We start from the raw sequence: 19,904 nt of genomic DNA, 5'->3' as shown, positions 1-19,904 counted from the left end.
AGAGAAAGCTGTACAGAGAGATTGCTAAAGCTAAACAGAATACACGAGAAATACACTAGAAATACATATATACTAAATACTATTGGTTTTCTTCACTAAGGGGAATGGTTACTCCTCATTTGTTACCTCTCAAAAACTTGGGGTAACAAATATCCTTAGTCTCCTCTTAATAAATACCCTTTTCATAGTTAAAACCAACAAATGAAAAGGTAATACTTAAATGATTCCTTTGCCCCCTCTTGTTTGTTTCCTTTCCACTCCATTTTCATATTCCGAACCAAGCACCCTGATACTGATTTTAGAGTTGTGTTCATCACTAGTTTTGCTAGTAAGTTTGTCTACTTTTAGAAACATACATACTAGCTAGTAGTATAGTACACCATTGAATTGAAATCTTAATGATACTATCAAATATCATTTTTTTTTTTACCCAACTATCAAATACTATCAAATATCATATTAGTACTATTGAAATTTATAGTTTTTTTAAACATAAATTCTCAATGGTGACCCCTAAATTTTGCTACACAGAAATAGTGACCTTTTTTTTTTTTTTTTTTTTTTTGGAAAATTTATTCAAAAGGACCAAGGAAGAGGGTGCTTTTGTTCAAAAGGACCAATTAAGCCAAAGGTTGTTCAAAAGGACCAACTAATATAGTTTGGGTTGTTGAGTGGGACCATGTCACATTTTCAGGCAAGCCAACGCCGGACTCTGGCGTTGACCGTCACGTGAGCACGTGACTGGTTAAGTTGGGTAAAAAAAGAAATCTTTTTTTTCCCGATCATTTCCACGAATTCCACCCAGAATTCCCAATTACCCCCCTTTTATCCCATTTCTTTTTCTTTCTCTTTCCTCGAAGCTCACTGTTCATGGCATTAACTTTGCTCTGCCATTGTTGGTGGGATCAGAGCAACACTTTAACAGGCTAATAAAGGTAAGGTCTTTTTGTTCTTCTCTCTCTTGTCACTTTCTTAACCATATTTGCGTTGTTTTCTCACGAATAAAAAATCAGTTAACCACCACAAACCAAAACACATTAACCTTATCTTCAAAACCAACCTAGCAAACTGTTTCACCTCCAACCTAGAAAAAAACCAAAAAAATGTTGAGACTAAAGCTACAACCTATCCCAAAAATATAAGATCTAGAACAACCATCACAACACATACCTTGTTCCGCTTTTCCTCAATTGCACTCTGGATGAATTGTTAGCAAAAAGAGGGCGCAATTGCAGATTGCTCTAAATCTAGGATTTATTCATCGAGGAGAGAGAAAGAAGAATAATTAGAAAATTTGGGGGAAATGGTGATTTTTGGGGGGAATTCATGAAGAGTAATGAAAAAAAGGAAAAAAAAAAAATTGACCCAACTTAATGAGTCACGTGACTAGCACGTGATGGTCAACGCCGAACTCCGATGACTTGCCTGAAAATGTGACTTGGTCCACTCAACAACCCAAACTGTGTTATTTGGTCCTTTTGAACAACCTTTGGCTTAATTGATCCTTTTGAACAAAAGCGCCCTCTTTCTTGGTCCTTTTGAACAAATTTTCCTTTTTTTTTAATAATACAAAATAATCTTAGTTAAGAAATTTATCTCACTAATGCCTTATTTCATTAAATACTTAATTTAAATTCACTATAGTTTTGTAAAAAAAAAATCGTAAAAAATAAAAAAAATTAACAAACCACCAACCATCCACCCATACCACCATCCACTAGTCAGCCACCCTATCCCTCACCTCTTTCATTGTTGGCAACCCCAACTACCCGACCACCTCTAGACCGCCGAACTCAGAGCCTCGATTACCATTTCCACTTGAGGGTCACCATCTAGAATTTCCCTTATTTCATAGTATCAATAGAGTTTTATGGGCATAGTAATTTTCATTGATACTAATGTGATATTTGATAGTATCATTAAGACTTCAGTGGTACTATATATGTTTTCAATGGTACACAAAATATACTCTTGAAATTTAAAATTTCACAGAAAATGACCATATAACTCTGTGTTGTATGATGCTCAAACAAAAGGTATATCCAGAATCCCTCCAAGCAAATAAACCCTAGCTCCTAATTAAAACCGCTTAATATTGGCACATACACGTAAAGTATGAATCAATACATATCATGACAATTTGTAAATAATATGAACTTTTTATGAGATAGTAAAGATAACATTAAGTGAATAAATAGTACTATGATAATTAATGGTATTATAATACTTTCTGGTGGTATAAGTATGTCATGATATTTTTTCTAATAGTACCAATAGAGTTTTATGTAAATACGAAATATATTTCAAATTTGGAAATTTTGTCTAGAACTACCTTAAAGATAGGGTTATTTGTGAAGAACTACCCGTTTTTTTTATTTAATTTTTTATTTATTATTATTTTTTTAAGAACTACCTAGAACTTAAGAAAAGTTTGGGTAGCACTACCCATTACGTTTTTCGTCCAAAAAAACGTTAATGGGCTCACTTTTCCAATTAATTAACTCCCCTAATTATCTTCTCTCTCCTCCCTACTTAACTTCCCCTTCACCCTAGAAATCAAAACCCCCAAATTTAGACATCCTACCCATTACAATGGCCAATTAGACATCCTACCAATTACAATGGCCAGTTAGTAATTAAAATGCAATTGAATTCAATCTCAAAGTCAAAATAACCGAAACCTAGAACTCAATTGAACCCCTAAACCCTAGAAATCAAAACCCCCAAATTTATTTGAACCCATAAACCTTGATCCGAATCACTAATTTACACCTTAATTAAGTTAATTGCGTTCAATTAAAACTTGTAAACAAATACAATAAACAATGAATTAAAAGGAAAGTGTGAAATATTACTTGAATAATTGAGAATTTGTGTTCAATTGATTGAGAATGTTCTTTTGGATTTTTTAAGTAAGAATGGAGGGGAAGTTAATTAGGGAGGAGAGAGTAGGTAATTAGAGGATTTAATTAAGTGGAAAAAGTGAAAAAGAGGGCCTAATAACTTCTTAATTGGACGGAAAACGTTAATGGGTAGTGCTACCAAAACGTTTGTAACTTTTGGGTAGTTCTAAACAAATAAAAAAAAATGGGTAGTTGTTCACAAATGACCCTATCTTTAGGGTAGTTCTAGACAAAATTTCCTTCAAATTTCAATAATACTAATGTGGTGTTCGATGGTACCATTACCATTAAGACTTTAACGGTACTATATATGTTTCTAATGGTATACAAAAATATCATTAAAATTTAAAAATGCACAGAAAATGACCAAAATACCCCGTGGTGTATGATGCTCATACAACACGGATATGTAACAAGACCGACTCTCCACAGTTTATGCAGTAAAACAAAGGCAAAATTGGTTTCAACAACATGAGCTTTTAACAACGCGCATGTAGCATCTTAAACTTGACTAGTAGCGGTAACATCACCAACTTCTTCATCAGGTGCACAAAATATCATAAATATAACACAATACCAGAGATTATGTCGAAGACGCATAATCTTTAATAGTTTATTAACTTTTTGCAAATTATATTATGACATCCTGTTTAGTCCTTAAGGTCCAAATTGACCCAAAACCTAATTGAGACATTTTATAACACACAAATCGATACATATTATAGCTACTCATCAAAGTTTATGCTTCTACGTACACATTGTTAAAAGTTCGTGTTACTAAAGTCAAATTTATCTTATTAAAAAATCCGAAGGGAGTTAAAAAAAAAAAAAAACATAAACAGTAAATGAAAGCACAGAAGCAAAGCACACGCGTGGAAAGACAGCCAGGGTGAAAAATAAAAAGGCAAAAGACACTAGAATTTATGCAATAATCACACCTTCTTTTCCTCTGACCTCTCCCATTCTTCCTCTAATTGTAGTGTCCTTCTCTCCTTGAGCACCAACACAAACACTCTATACAATAATACAGTCAAGAATTATACAATCAAGAGTTATATAGTAGTAGTATACACTATTTTTATCATATAGTAGCAAAATTAATCAATTTAGAAAATGAATCGTCTGGCCCCATTATCTGAAGAACCATTCAATGAAGAAGATACCAAAAAACTCTCCAAAAAAACCCATGCATGGAAAAATTGGGTTAAAAATCTTTTTTTCAACAAAAAATCTGATCTTAAAATTCTTCTTAGTGTTCTTGCTTGCCCTCTTTTTCCTGTTTCTCTTCAACCAAATCAATCCATTCTTCAGGTATTTTTATATTTTCTAATTTTGGGTTTTTTTTTTTTTTTTTTTTTTTTTTTTTTTTTTTTTTTTTTTTTTACTAATCACGTGTTTATATTATTTCAATTTGTTTTTTAAAGCATTAATTTTTGTGGGGTTTGTTAATTGAGAAGTTGAGAACATGTATTTTTGTTTTATGACATAATTTGATCAAATTGTCTTGCCAATGTGGTTTTTTTTATTCTATGATTATGTCATTTCTGCTGGGTCCATTTTTTGTTGATACTTTAATGAATTTCATAAATTATATTCTTTAAAACTTATTTTTAAATAATTACACTTTCCTCATTTCAAGATTTTGCTTATTATAACATTTTAATTGCATTTTTATGATAATTTTAGAAATGGGGTTTGGATATTATGAAATGGCAAGTATAATATGGGTTTTCCTTTAGATAACAGAGTAATTTGAGTTAAATTTGGAAAATCTGATAAATATAGAAATGGGTTTTGCATAATATTACTTTTAATGACTTTTAGATGGACATTTTTTGGGGTACATTTGAGACAAATTCACTAAATTTCAGAGCAATTTTTGAGTAGAATTGCAAAATTTAGATGATTATAAAAATGGGGTTTGATTAATTTTGATATTTGAATGGCAGGTATCATCATCATCCCAGTACATAATAGAGCACTTTAAAGCAGCAACAGGTTGTAAAAAGCTGGAAAAAATGGTGGTGAAAAATATATTTGCAACAGGAAAAGTGAGCATGACAATGCTAGAAGAGCCGAGTTTAAGCGGCTCATCGGCGGTGGTGGTGGCGGCTGGAGCCACTCACAAAGGCTGCTTTGTGATGTGGGAGATGTTGCCTAACAAGTGGTCAATTGAGCTTGTGGTTGGTGCTCATAAAGTGCTTGCTGGTAGTGATGGCAATGTGGCTTGGCGTTACACCCCCTGGCTCGGCTCTCACCCGGCTAAAGGCGGGGTCCGGCCCCTCCGCCGGGCCCTTCAGGTTTAAATCCTCTTCATTGCTATATTCTTAGTTCAATTGTAGTGCCTCCTTGTACATTTAAATGTTACATACTTCATACTTGCATGTTGCATCTAATTTTATCCATAATGATGTTTGACTAGTCATACACTAAAGTCCTAAAACTCCTGATTTATGTTTCACACTCAATATACTAGTTTGGGATGTTTGGAGTCATGTCATATACTTCTTCCGTTTTTATTTAGTTGTAACACACTCCCTTGGCACGCATGTTAAGGAAGATATTAGACTAGGTAAACTAATAAATTTACAAAATTTTAACACCTATAAGAAGAAAGAGATAAGTTGTTACGGTTTAAATTTCATAGCTTAATTATTTCATTTATTTAGTTTAATCACCTCATTGATAAGGTGATAAAAAATGTGTTACAAGTTTAAGAAAACAGAGAAAGTACTTGACTCTGTTGGGGGCCCAAAGGCGGACCTTCCGATATGTACACCCGGTTGTCATTAAAATTGTTACCTTCATACTCCGTATATTTGTAATGTGAACAAAATGCACATCCCTATGTCAACTAGATCTCACCTGAGTCATCTATGACTTTCAATTTTACTCATAATTATTATGCTTATGGTGAATTTCAATGTTTATATTTTTTTATTATATTACTATGGTCTATGCGGTCTATATTTATTAAAAAGATCTTCTTTTCCAAGAAAGTATTGGTCATATCAACTTATCCTGTAGTTAATGAGAGTTCTCCATGCTTCCAAGGAAATACTATTTGTATTACTTGTTGACTTTGTGGCATTTTCTATAACCAAAATTCAATTACAAATTATTTTTGGATTGGGAGGAATATTATATTGATCAATTTATTTTCATATTAGCTCTACATTAGAATGGCATTCTTTCTTCATTTATTTTAACATATGTGACTATTTTCTTTGGGAAGGAGGTTTTTCGTAATACGATACTCGTTCTAGATTATCATGACGTCGTGAATTCACATGTGGTCATCATCCCCCTAGGTAAAAGGTTGTACTAGATTAAGGATTCAGCATTTTGTTAACGAATCATTATGAGTTGTAATCTTTGCTAATATGGATTGGCAAAGTAATTAGATCCAATAGATGTTTATTTATATGATTGCATTAAGGAAACTAGGGTGTGGCCTTTATCATGGGGTAACACACTTTCACCATATGGGTTCTCAATATCATTTTGTCACGCCTAGGTAGTAATGGCATGTGCTTGACACTTTAGGTTTTTTGCCTTTTGGAATCAAAATCAATTTATATTAATTTATGTTTCTTTTTTTATTTTATTTTTAATTAGTTTTATGTTTTTTTGGTGAGGGATAAGGAGGAATCTACAAAGGATTTGAACATTACACCAATTCTGTTACCAAACTGCACTTCTGCATTGCTTATACTCCAAAAAGGGTCCCACTAGAGTCATATGTCAAAAGATGGTATCAATCCAAATTTGAAGAATTTCTTAGAAATTGCTGTTATAACAAGCTAAAATTACCTAATTCCTAATCTTTGATGGTATTCTTTGTGATAGTTGTAGAAGAAGAAATGTTGCACTTCCGAATACTGAAAATGAGTGTTTTTTAGTGCTTCTTGTTGATTAAATAATGACCAAGAAAAGGACCTCCTGAAATTAAGTAAATGTAGTGATCAAGAATATTTGAATGTTGCTAATACTTACACATCTATTAACAGAATTGTCCTTAAAATACAACTAGTATCATTTAAGTGGAGCCATACGCGCATAAAGCGTTTGTATGTACTCACTCCGTCCTTTTGAGATTGCCCTATAGAATTAAAGTTCACATCTTAAGTTGGTTCATTTGAAATCATGTTGGGTTTATTGTTTCTTTATGGTTGCACATAAGTTGTAAAGGGAGAATATATTCCACTTTAGGAATGAATATAACTCATTGGATTATTGAAACATCCATTTTTATAATATCAGGCAATCTTAGTGCAATGGAAGGAGTATCAATTAGTAGATTCGGCCTTACCTAGACGTTATTATGTTTGCCTAATTATTAATTCCTTTTTCGTAACATATCTTCCCTACCTAACAAACTACTATATACTTGCTAATTGATCTTGTTAAGCAGTAGCTACCACACTATTTTTGGTCATTGATATAAGTCTACTCTTTTAATTTTCCTCTCATTCACACTCATTAATTGTGACCAAGTAGGCAATGCACTGTAGTTCAATAAATCCCTTTGATTGATGAAACAACATTTGAAAAGCCAGTGATGGGAAAGTCAATGTTGGTAGTTCAATCTTTTTTAATTGCTGTTAATGCTTTCTATATTACCTGGTCCTTCAAACATTAGGTACCAAACTAGAAACAGACCTTGATGGGCATTTTTAACACCCAATAGATTCGCCCCTATTTTGCCATCCTTTTTATTATTTCAACTACCATAGTTACATTCTTTTGTTTTTTTTTGTCTACCATCATGAATATGTAACTAATTTTTTGTAAGTTTTATAGGAAAAATAGTAAACCCTACGTCCCAAAATAAATCTCGGCATTTTTTTGGTTTTCTCTAAAAGTGTCCATGTTTCCCTCAATTTTTTTTCCTTTCATTATTAATTTTGCCTAAGTGTCGTTTCAAAGTGTGACGCTTATTTTGGGACTGAGGGAAATTCTGAAAAGCTTCGTTCTAGAAATCTTTTATACTCAAATGAATTATTAATTAGAAATGGAGTCATATTATAAATGTCAAACATGGTACCAAGATTTCACATTTCCTTGTCATTTATTCTCTTCTTTTTTGAATTTTAGCTAGATGACTTCAGAATTATTAAGGAAGTAGTATATGCTTTCTTTTTCATGCTTAGTTGTATGTGAGATTTTTCTGATAACATGTTTTTTCTCAACTGAGCTCAACCCAATTATTATATAAAATGAGAAAAAAAAATATAAGAAAAAAAAAGCACTTATTCTAGTGGGTCCCATCAAGTACCCCAAGGACAAAACACACAAGGCATCATGATGGGCCTAACTCTAAAAAAGCTAGACATTTCTTTTTGCAAAGGTATCTTTTTTCAGGCCTCTTAATTGGTTGTAATTTGAGAAAATTACACATTTTTTTAAATTTATTATTTAGTGAGTGATGGTATCTTACAGAAGATATATGTCAGTTTCACTAGTGTTCGAATCTAAAAGGAAAACTCCTCTCAATTTTTATCCCAAGATCTTAGCTGTTTCTCACCACCAAAACATCCCCATTACAGAAATTGCTGTCAGAGATCAAGTTGTAACATGGGATTAAAGGGTAGTATGATTTGTCTTTGAGTATCTTTGTGATCTTGTTATTTTATCCTAATACAGTCTTTTAAGACGTTGCTATTGATACTAATCGTTAAAAAATTGCAATTAGTACTCTTGTTTGACAATTTTGAGCTCCTAATCCTTGACTGTTCTTGGGAAACCTCTTGAGAGTTTAAAAGGGTGATTAGCTATGGTCCCCACACATATACATATAAAGTTAGTTATTGGAATTCTTGTTCTTGTTCTTCTCTGACAGAACTTGGATCTTGCCTGGGAAGAACTGCAATTAGACCGGTACTAATATGCATCGAGATCCAGATTTGATTTTTTCCAAGGATTCAGAAAACTTTATCTTAGGAAAATATGCTTTGAATTTGTGTACTCTAATGTTACTCGAACTTGGGTGTTAGTATTATATGCTGGTATGGTATGTGTCTATTGTCTGTAGTTTCCGTACATGTTAGAGAATCGATAATTTGACTAGTGTTTGAGTTAATATGCTGAATATGTGTAAATTAGTTAATTACAAAGATTCAAAACACATTTCATATAAAAATTTCAATCAATTTCTTCGGTGCCACTGACCTTAATATTATGCTGGATATGTAATGTATTTTAATGTAGTGTCTGCACTATTACAGGGTTTAGATCCAATGGCAATATCTGAAGCATTTTCTGTAGCTCAGTACATGGGAGAGAAGGAGATTATGGGCGTTGATTGTTTTGTCTTGAAATTGTCTGCTGAGCAAAATGATCTTGCTGATCGGAGTGACAACACAGCCGAGACCATCAAGCATGTAACATTTGGCTACTTTAGCCAAAAGAGTGGATTGCTAGTGTACTTAGAAGACTCCTACTTAACAAGAATACAGTCCCCAGGTGCATGTCCTCGCTATTGGGAGACTACAATGGGTTCAAAAATTGAGGACTATCGGACAGTGGAAGGTGTGATGGTCGCACACTCCGGTCAAACTCATGCAATCATCACTAGGTTCGGGGATAATCTCAAGTCAGGTCCTACTATACTACGAATGGAAGAGGCTTGGATGATCGATGACTTTGCTTTTAACGTGCAAGGACTATCTATGGACTGCTTTATCCTCCCACAAGAAGTGAAGAGCAGCTGTCTCGAAGAGAAGCTCAAACAAGGTCCATTGTTCCCACTTGATCGATGATTGCAATTTTATCAGTTCGGCTGCACTAACAAACTTTATCAAGGAAGATTTACATCATAACAATGCTTGAAATAGGATTGATTACTGATATTTTTTTTAAAAAATATGTTTTAGCGTATGAAATTTTCGCCTTTGTTTTTTAGGGGGATTTTGTATATAATTGCCAATATATGAATCACCAGTAAATAAACTACTTATGTAACAAGAATTGAGTATATGGGTAATGGTGACCCATATTAGCCATTCACTTTTGTAAGAACTTGAGAAGCATATAATAGTTGCTTCCTTGTCTACTCGTTTTATGAAATTTGGAAATGTATTTTATCTACTTTGTATCAACTATCTCACGTTTCTTCCTCTAGAACATGTCCCTACAAACATACGAACTGTAATGTTAGACGGTTATACCTTATAAAGAGTAATCCCTTTGTTATCTTTTGTTTTGTATACTTGTCCTTCCTTTTGTTTGGTCATCCTCGTTTTTGTTTTTACTTTATTAAGAGTTGTATTGAGCAGATAAGTAGAGTTGTTTCTTTTTGTTTGATCAACTATTATTACCTTATAATGTTTGGTCATCTTCTTTTTTAATTTTGTTAAAAGTTGTATTGAGTGGATAAGTAGAATGTTTGCTTTTGTTTGGTCATCCTCATTTTTTACTTTGTTAAGAGTTATTATATTAAGTGGATAAGTTGAGTTAGGGTCTGTTCTCTTACGTTGAAATTCAGTTCAGTGTATTTCAGCTGCTAATTTCCTTCTCTTATAAAATATTCATTTCAGTTCACTTCAATTCAGCTGAGTTCAGTCAATGAGAACAGGCCCTTAGTGGTTTTGTTTTTGTTTTGTTTTGTTTTTTTTTTAATTTTTTATTTATTTACGAAGTCTTTGATATTTTTGTTATTTTACTTTGATACAAGTTGAAGTTAGTTTTAAATTATACTCCACCTATCTAGGATCGTCGAGTGATACGAGTTAGTCTTAAGTGGATAAATAAAGTTGTATTAAGTGGGTAAATAGAGTCTCCGCACCATAAGATGAGAAATATATTATTATTATTATTATTTAATTAAGTAGATGATTAGATATGTCAAAAAACAAAGTGACACATATTTGAAGTCACTTTGTTTATGTTGATTTTATTGTATATTTGTCATGTATATCTTTTACAAATTTTAGGTAAGTTAGGTTTCCTTGTATTGTACTATATATTTTGTTGTGATTACTCAGTATGACCTTAACTCTTTTCTCCATTCTCTTTTGATTTTAACATGGTATTAGAGTCATGCCCACGGTTTGGGATCTTTAATTACCTGAGTATGTATATTGTCAGGCCCATGATTTGAGATCTTTAATAATATTAAGCATTCTAGGTCAAATTGAATTGGACCATGTGATTATTAATGTTGTGCCTAAATTTTCACTACAGGTTCAGATGTCCGCAGGTTGCTAAATTGCAGGTTATAGATTGCTACGTGATCAGCTACCTGGTTCCAGGTATTAAATGAAGTTAAACAAAGATATTTCCAAGTAATATTCTAAGAGGATCCAAGTTTGAACAAGTCAAAATTGTTATAAGTTTTCCTACGATTAAGGAAGGGATATTTCCCACCAGAAATAAGTCAATTGGAAATGTTAATTGTATCTGCTGCACAAATCAGTCCACATTCGTTGAAAACCAAATCAAAAAGCCAAACTACTTTTCCTATTTTCACGGAGGACACTCCCACCACTCTCCAACTAACCATTGGCAAAGATCAAGTCTAAAGATGGGCAACAGGCCGTGCCGTGCCACCGCAGGCCGTGCCGCGGTGGTGGGCGTGTCGTGCCTAAATTTAGCACACCCTAGCCCACGGCACGGCACAGCCCACGTGCCTGGCGGGCCGTGCCGGGCCGCGGGTTTGACCGTGCCAATTTATTTTTTATTTTTTATTTTTTATTTTTTTTATATATAAAAAATGTAAATTAAAAACAATATACTCCCTCCGTTACGAGTTACTCGCAACAAAGGGAGAGTTTGCGGACTCCAATGTAAAACTTTTAAGGGGGTGTATTAAAGAGTAAGGGTATGTAATTAGGTGAGTTAAAAAGGGTGGGAAAATAAGTGGTCCCAATTTGATGGGAGACCCATGTGACTTTTTATTTTTCCCTTTCTTTTTCCCTCCCTTTTTGGCTGGCAGCAAGTTAGAGGGGTTTATTTTACCCCCCAATTTATTTCCCTCAAAACTTTTCATGAAAAGTTTGAAATCATTTCAAATTTAATTTAATTTTTTGGCTCAAGCCAAATTTCAATACCAAAAGCCCCTTATTTAAAGGGAGTACCTGTTTCATTTATTTGCCAATTATCATCACCGACACTATTTGGGATTGGGGGTGGGGGGGGGGGGGAGGGAAACCAGAATTCAAAGTTAGATTACAAGACAAAAGTTGTCATTGTTTGCAAATTACAAAAACCATCTTCAACTAAAATTAGTCCTAATTCCTAATTGTTGAGTTAGTAGCAGCATTAGTCCTTTGTACAGAATTAGGCTCCATTGTAAGCTCCCAAAAAAAGGCAGAACAACTCCATTTCATCACCTACCAACACATCTGAAAAAAAAGGGACTCATGGAAGACGAATTTGATGAATTTACAACATCAGCCAACTGCTCATGGAGCAGAACAGAAATGCAGCACAATACAGAAATGAGTAATGAATCCAACAGTCCAGAATCACTGTCAGGCAGCAGTGAAGCAAGTACTCAGCAAGAGACACAATCAACAGAAACAGGGGACTCAGATTCAGAGCCAGATGGTCAAAATCAACAACCACAGAATGCAAGGCAAAACAGAGAACTCAAAATCAATGAAAAGAGGCAAATAGTAGATGACATCCTGCTGAACATGGATGGGGACTATCTTCCAAGAGGCCTGCTGTCCTCATTGGCAAGAAAACATGGAGTACACAGATCAACAACAAGCAGATGGTTCAAAGAAATTAAGAGACACATTGAATTAGGAGATGTTGTAGATGTCAGGAGCAAGAAATTAGGCAAGACTGGTCCCAAGCCTAAGGAATACTCTGATGACTGGCTTAAGTCTGTGCCACTTTACAAGAGGACCACAAACAGGAGCTATGGTGCAGCACTTAATGTCAATCATGTGGTGATACACAGATTAAAGAAAAATGGCAGACTAAGGGTAGTCACAGCAACAAATCACCCAACTTTAAGTGACAATCACAAAGTAGCAAGGTTTAAATGGGTGTTGCAGCAAATTAATCCAGTACCAACTGAAGGGGATCCAACATTTATGGACATGCAACATCAAATCCACATTATGAAAAGTGGTTCTACTTGAATCCAGAGACAAGGACCTTTTATCTAACACCAAATGAAGACGTACCATACAGAGCACAACAATCAAAGAGGTTCAAATTGAAGGCAATGTTCATGGGGATGATAGGGAAGCCTCTTTATGGCGAGGATGGGACTCTACTTCACTCAGGGAAGTATGGGCTATTCCCTTTTGTGAAATATGAAAGGGCAAAGAAAAAAAGCAAAAATAGAGAGGCAGGCACAGTGGAAACAAAAGTCATTCAGAATGTCAACAGAGAAGCAATCAGAGACATGATTATGAACAAAATCATTCCAACTACTCATACTGAATGGCCACAACAGTTATCAAAGAATATAGTTATTTAGTGGGACAATGCAAGGCCCCATCAACTACCCACAGATGCTGAATTTTTGCCAGCCACACAAGGTAATGGTTTTAACATTCAGTTTGTTTTCCAACCTGCCCAATCCCCAGACCTCAATGTTTTGGACCTTGGTTTATTTAAGGTTATACAGTCCATCCAATATCAATCTTTCCCCACTAATGTGGATGAACTGATTGAGAAAGTGGCAGAGGCATTTCAGATTTTTGATCCTACACTAAACAGGTACACATGGATCACTCTTCAATCATGCATGATAAAAATACTGGAGAAAAAGGGTGGGAATAACTTCAACCCACCCCACATGGCAAAGGCAAGACAAGCAAGAGAAGGCACCTTGGAAGACATATTGAAGGTAAACAGGGAACTCATAGCAGAAACAGTGAACTACCTCAACACATTGTTTGTTCCTACAACAGGCCCTCAACCAGAGACACAAGACATGGAAGTGGATGCAGACTAAGCATCATGTAAGCATACAACCTTTTGAAGAAAATAATGGTAGCAAACAACTTTTTGAAGATGCAAGACAGAAGTTTTTGGATATGAAGACTGAATGAAGAAGATTAGAAGATCATGGACTGCCACATATAACCATTAAGACTAAAACTAGGTTTTGTTTGTTTTTGTAATGGTTATGTGTATTTTGACAAATAGCATAGGTATATTAGTGAGGCAGTCATAACTAACAAGTGTACATGTAGTAAGAATTATGTAAACATGACAATTTTTTGACAATGAATAGAAACAATTAACACCAAGGAATGCTCTGTTGGTCGGACATGTTAACAATGCCATAGGTCCATCAGATGGGCTGTTTTATCAACACAATAAACCCTCCAAACAAAGGCACCTCAACAACAAATTCTGAAAGAATTTGTTGGAGCATCCTTTATGTGGGGGATAGTGTCAGAAGAGTCCCTTCATCACTTGGAACAAGAAAGACCCATTACTTAGAGGGGGGACTCAATGACTCACAATACAAGCAACAACAGGGACTCTTTGCCTCAAGTATGCAGTCAACAACTGGGACTAAAAGCCTCCACTATATATTCATCAAACGGAACTAAATACATCAAATAGAGAAGCATGAGCTATTAATTAATTCAGTAGGTACACATGAATGAAACAGGACAGGGGCCAGACATACAGAACTGTCACATGGGACTCCATGGCAGCAACACAAACACAGTAACAATCAGAGTATTCCAAGGACATCCAATACCAGAAACATGCTCATCATCCATACAGTTTAACACCCCCAATATGCATCAGTGTACAACCCATACAGTAAAACATCATCACCATGCTTACCATACAACAACAAATTAAACCAAATTCATCATACACAAAACCAGTCACAGTATAAGCATCAACAACAAAGTAGCAACAGGGACTCACATGTAAGAACCCACGTGATATGCATCAACAACAAATTAACCCAGATTATTCATACTCAAACCAACACAAAGTATCAACAGGGACTCAGATTCAAGAACAAAGACCCAATAATTATAGGAAATACCAAAAAATTAAAGGAATTAGGGTTTAGTCATAATTACGCTGCAAGATCAAAGATCAGGGGGGAAGTCATCAGGGTAATGCTTCCTGAGATAGGCCAGGTAACATGGATCCCAGTCACTGTAGTCGTCCAGCCACACAGATCGGCGTTTGTGGCCCCTAGGAGACCCCTCCTTTGCCAAAGCTTCCTTAGGCGTCTCATCCTTCTCTTGGGCACTTATTTTAGGGGACTCTTTCACCCCGACCTCCCCTCCAACAGTTTTCTTAGCGGAAACCGTCAGATCCGGCACAAGCGCCGCCTCAACAGCCACCGTCTTGGGTGGACCTGCAACATTCTCTGGCTCCTCTTCGTCACTAGTTGAAAAGTACAACTTAGCCCCAATTTTCCCACCGGAGTACCTCGAAAAGGAAGCAAAACACCTCTGAACAGGTTTCATCACTCAAGATCCACGCCTAGCAATGTACATAGTGGATTGATCGTCCTTCTCAGATGGTTTTACACATTGTTTTTTGTTTTTTTTGGGACTCATATTTCCAGAATAAGCAAGGATCTAAATTTAGGGTTTCAGAGAGAAAATTGAAGAGAGAGAACAGAGAACGAAGGGAGAGAGAAAGAAGATTGGAGGAGGAGATCTAGGGTTTATGAAGAGCAACTGGAGAATTCTCCAGAATCTAAGAATTCTGGGCAGCATGATCGAGGTGAATTGAATGAAGAACATTCAATTGGGTAGTTGAGGAGATGAAAGAATTCTGTTGAATTTAGATGGAATGGGGTAAGTTTTTGGTGGGAATGGTTAGGTTAGGTTAATGTTATGTTAAATTGATTAGAAGTTAAGTGAAGTGGTTTGTTAATAATTAAACTCACTTAAAAAAAAAGTAAGGGTAAAATTGTCATTTTACCCTTAAAAACTTACTAAAAAAGGAAGAAAAAAAATTGTTGCAAGTAATGTGTAACGGCTAAAAATGAAAATTGTTGCGAGTAACTCGTAACGGAGGGAGTATATAGCGAGTAACTCGTAACGGAGGGAGTATATATATATATATATATATATATATATATATATATATATATATATATATATATATATATATATATATATATATATATTTTAGTACAACTTAATTTTATTTAAATAATGTTATTAATTTATGTTTATGTTAATGTTAATATATTTTGTTTTGAACAACTTTATTTTAATTAAGGTTATATAAATTATTTATCTAATTATGTTTAAGTTTATATAAATAATTCTATTAATTTAGCAAAAAAACAACAATACATATAATAAAAAAAAAAATTATGAGTGTCGTGCCGGACCGTGCCCAGCCGTGCCCTCGTGCCACGTGCCGTGCCGGCGTGTCGACCCACGGGCCGGCCACCATGCCGCCCGCCGTGCCTCGTGCCGTTCCTGTGCCGATTCCCAGATTTTTGTTCACGGCACGACCCACAAGTGGGCCGCCGTGCCGTGCCGGAATCGTGCCGGGCCCGTGCCGCCCGCGTGCCGGCACAGCCCGTGCCCATCTTTAATCAAGTCAAAGGATAATGGGTAAGAGCATGAAGAATGTGGCATGAATCTCGGAGCTGAACCCGGCAGCTAACTCCTACTTTCAAGGAATCATCAACGAAGCTGTTACAAGACTTCAAAAGGCTCTCCTATTATAACTAGGATAAAAAAACCACTGTAAAAACACAAGATACGAGCCCTAGACATTATATTCTATAGCAGTTAGTAATTAGCACTAAATTACAGGTTTGTTCTCGGTCAAAAAACAACATGTGTTGTACCTGTACTTAATTCTCAAACTAGTAGATTGGTGGACTCAGCGCCACTTGCAGTTTTTACCCTTATTTCTGGGGTCTTCTGCATCATCATCTTGTGTCTCTTCTTCCCTTTCCCCTTTGTTCATCTTTCGTAGTTATTCACCCTCATTCATTGAACCTACACTATCATTTGCATACTTATTAATCTAGCTGTTGTCCTAACCTGGTCGAATCTAGCAATCAGATTTCGACCTAAACAATTGAGTCAAAGAAACTTTACATGTGAAGGAGTGTGTTGAAATATATCTTACTACTAATATATGTAAGTGTCCCACATTGATAAAAGTTATTAGAAGTCGGTTGGTTTATGTTAATATTATTGTATATTTATCATGTATATCTTTAGCAGTTTTAGCCAAGTTAGATTTCCTTGTATTGTATATAATTTGTTGTGATTATTCAATAAGACCTAAGCCGTTTTCTCCAATCAATCTTAAATTTAACAACACACTTGATATAAACCACCGCAAAAGGAAGTAATTAGAGAAAAACAAAGAGAGTACTTCATATTTTACCATTTTAGTGATGGTATTGGTTAATGAAAAGTAAGGTGTGACCCTAAAATGGTAATATAGTTCAAAACAATTTTGGATTTTTCTCTTCTTGTACCTTGATTTCATTAATTTAAAAGGGTACATCTTCGAAAGCAACGAATCACATGGACATATATATAACATAGAAAGTTATTGATATTAGAAAATTATAACTGGATTGCTAACACCTGGTTTACAACGAGGGCATATTTAATACTCATAGAAGGGTACGGCATGGAACTTTCATAAAGAGGTACAATCATACAATGCAGAAAACCGATTAACACAATGGTACAATGTAAGAAACCTTGATAACTTTTAGGGGGTAAATTGATTGGACAAAATTGTTAATTTATTTACAATTTTACCACTTAATAAATGTATTTTATTTTTGGGTAATGTTATATGCAGCCCTAGATGTTGCATATAAACATTTAATATACTTCCTTTTTTAGTATTAAGTTGGGAATTTATAGACAATTCACGAGTAAATCGGTGTAGTAAATGTTTATTTATTGTCAATTCCTTCCATTTTAAACTTTTTATATAAGGGCTGCATATATCTTTTTCCTTTATTTTTTAAAGAGATAAACTGGAGCTTTCTTCTTATATAAGTTTGGAATCAAGAATGAAACTAATATGATACCCCCTTCGTCCCTATTTTTATGCCCCATTATTAAAAAATGGGTCAAATTTTATAAACTTTGACTATAAATTCCCGTTAATCTACAAAAGGAAATATAATCATGTGGGATATCATTTTGTTTATCTCATTGTAAATTGAAGGAAATTATAGATTTCAACACCAGGAAATGAAAATGATTTTTAAACCCTAAAAAAAAAAATATTAAAAAATTATTTTAAAACCAAAACTTTTTTAACAAATTTGATTTTACCACCACTTAACTGGTTCCGTTCAAGAATCTGTTAAGTGGAACCATAAAGCCACGTGTTATTTTTGGCCAAAAAAAAACATAACAAAAATATTAAAATTTTTTTTAAAAAACCTAAAACTACCTAGCCACTGGCGCATCACCTCCCCTTCCCCCTTCCTTGCCGACCGACTTGAACCCACCCCTCCCTTTTCCCACAGCCTTAAACCACCCCAAAACCTTTAACTACAGCTGTCGTTCCCTAAAAACGACCACGAATTCGGCCATTGATGGCTGAAAGCGGCCGGTTATGGCCACTTAGCCCCAAAACCGGTCGATTTCAACCATTAATGGCCGAATTCTTGGCCGTCTTGGGGAAGGGTTGCGGATTAGGGTTTCAGCCATTAATGGTTAAGTGGTTTTGGGACGGATTAGGACTGTGGGAAAGGGAGGGGGATGGTTCGAGTGGGTCGGGTAAGGGAGGGGGAGGATTCGAGTGGGTCGGGTAAGGGAGGGGGAAGGGATGCGCCGGCGTCGGCCGATGGCTGCGTTAGGTGAAGGTGGCAGTGGTGGGGCGGTGGGCGGTAGTGGAGCTGGGGTGGCTGGGTAGATTTAGGAATTTTATTTTTTTAAAAAAAATAAAAATAAAATGGTGACACATGTCACTGTGGAGCCTACTTAACGGAATTTTGGACAAAGATCGTTAATTGGTTATAAAATCCATTGTTTTAAAAAAAAATTCTAATGTTAAAATATTTTTTTTAGGAGTGTTAAAAACCATTTTCGGGTTTTTTGCTGGTGTTAATAAAAATCCAAAATTTCCTAAATTTAATTAATATCAACTTTTTATATTTTTTACGCATATGAAAATAGAGATATAAACGTTTTAACAAGTGTCTTGGAGACAACACAAAGTCAAATGGGGCAAAAATAAAGGGACAAAGGAAGTATGAGTTTGGGCTGACAATCCTTGACCCGACCTGATAACCCGACCCGAACCTGACCCGAAGTTATTGAGAGAAATCCGAACTCGACCCGACTCGACTCGAACCCGAACAATCCGAATTCGACTCGATTTCACCCAAATTTCACATTTCATAATAATATTAAGTTTTAAACTATTTTTGATAGTTTCTAAGCATAATTCGAAATTGACCCGAAATCTGACCAGAATCCGACCCGTTGACCCGAATTGCCACCCCTAGTATGAGTTTGGAACTTGTCTTTTTAATAAGGCATTGTTTAATTGATAAAAAGATATGAGGTTGAAATTAATAATGAAATTATGGTGGTATGAGTTTGGACCTTAATACTTAATACCATATGTTTGGTAAATATTATGAAGTATTTCTTTTATTTTGATACCATAATGCATCAATAATGGGGGTTTCTCGGTGGTTCTTAAGAAGAGAGAAAATTTAAGAGCTAGCTCTTTAGGTTAAAAATGGGAGTTTCTAGTTTGGAGTTTGCAATTGGTGTTTCTAAAATAAGAGAGACAAATCTAGTAAATAAGAGCTATGCTAACAAAATATAAAAGGACATAAACTAGTAGTCTAGTACTACTATTGCTGCTTTTTGCATATGATTGTATATACAATTGAAAATTGAAAAGCTATACAAAACCTGCAAAAGTAAGGGCCTGTTCTCATTGACTGAACTCAGCTGAACTGAACTGAACTGAACTCAGCTGAACTGAACTGAAATGAATATTTTATAAGAGAAGGAAATTAGGAGCTGAACTGAACTGAACTGAATTGAACTGAACTGAATTGAGCTGAACTGAACTGAACTGAACTCA

The 19,904-nt window shown here is 35.0% G+C and overlaps 2 protein-coding genes across 2 annotated transcripts; both read left to right on the top strand.

Moving 5' to 3' along the window:
• Positions 1-3,820: 3,820 nt before the first annotated feature.
• LOC145574785 (uncharacterized) lies at positions 3,821-10,113 on the top strand. Its single transcript, XM_081632642.1, has 3 exons — positions 3,821-4,214; positions 4,853-5,203; positions 9,131-10,113. Exons 1-3 carry the CDS (start codon positions 4,017-4,019, stop codon positions 9,662-9,664), a joined length of 1,083 nt encoding a protein of 360 aa, XP_081488768.1. The 5' UTR covers positions 3,821-4,016; the 3' UTR covers positions 9,665-10,113.
• Positions 10,114-13,089: 2,976 nt separating this feature from the next.
• Positions 13,090-13,821, top strand: LOC145575541 (uncharacterized). The gene is made up of 2 exons (XM_081633398.1): positions 13,090-13,332; positions 13,423-13,821. The coding sequence occupies exons 1-2, from the start codon at positions 13,090-13,092 to the stop codon at positions 13,819-13,821; spliced, it is 642 nt and encodes a 213-aa protein (XP_081489524.1).
• The last annotated feature ends 6,083 nt before the right edge of the window (positions 13,822-19,904 follow it).

This window comes from Chenopodium album, chromosome 13 (genome assembly GCF_948465745.1).
Source record: "Chenopodium album chromosome 13, dcCheAlbu1.1, whole genome shotgun sequence".
Lineage (NCBI taxonomy): Eukaryota > Viridiplantae > Streptophyta > Magnoliopsida > Caryophyllales > Amaranthaceae > Chenopodium > Chenopodium album.
The sequence above is the reverse complement of the archived record's forward strand: the minus strand, read 5'-3'. Positions and strand labels throughout refer to the sequence as shown.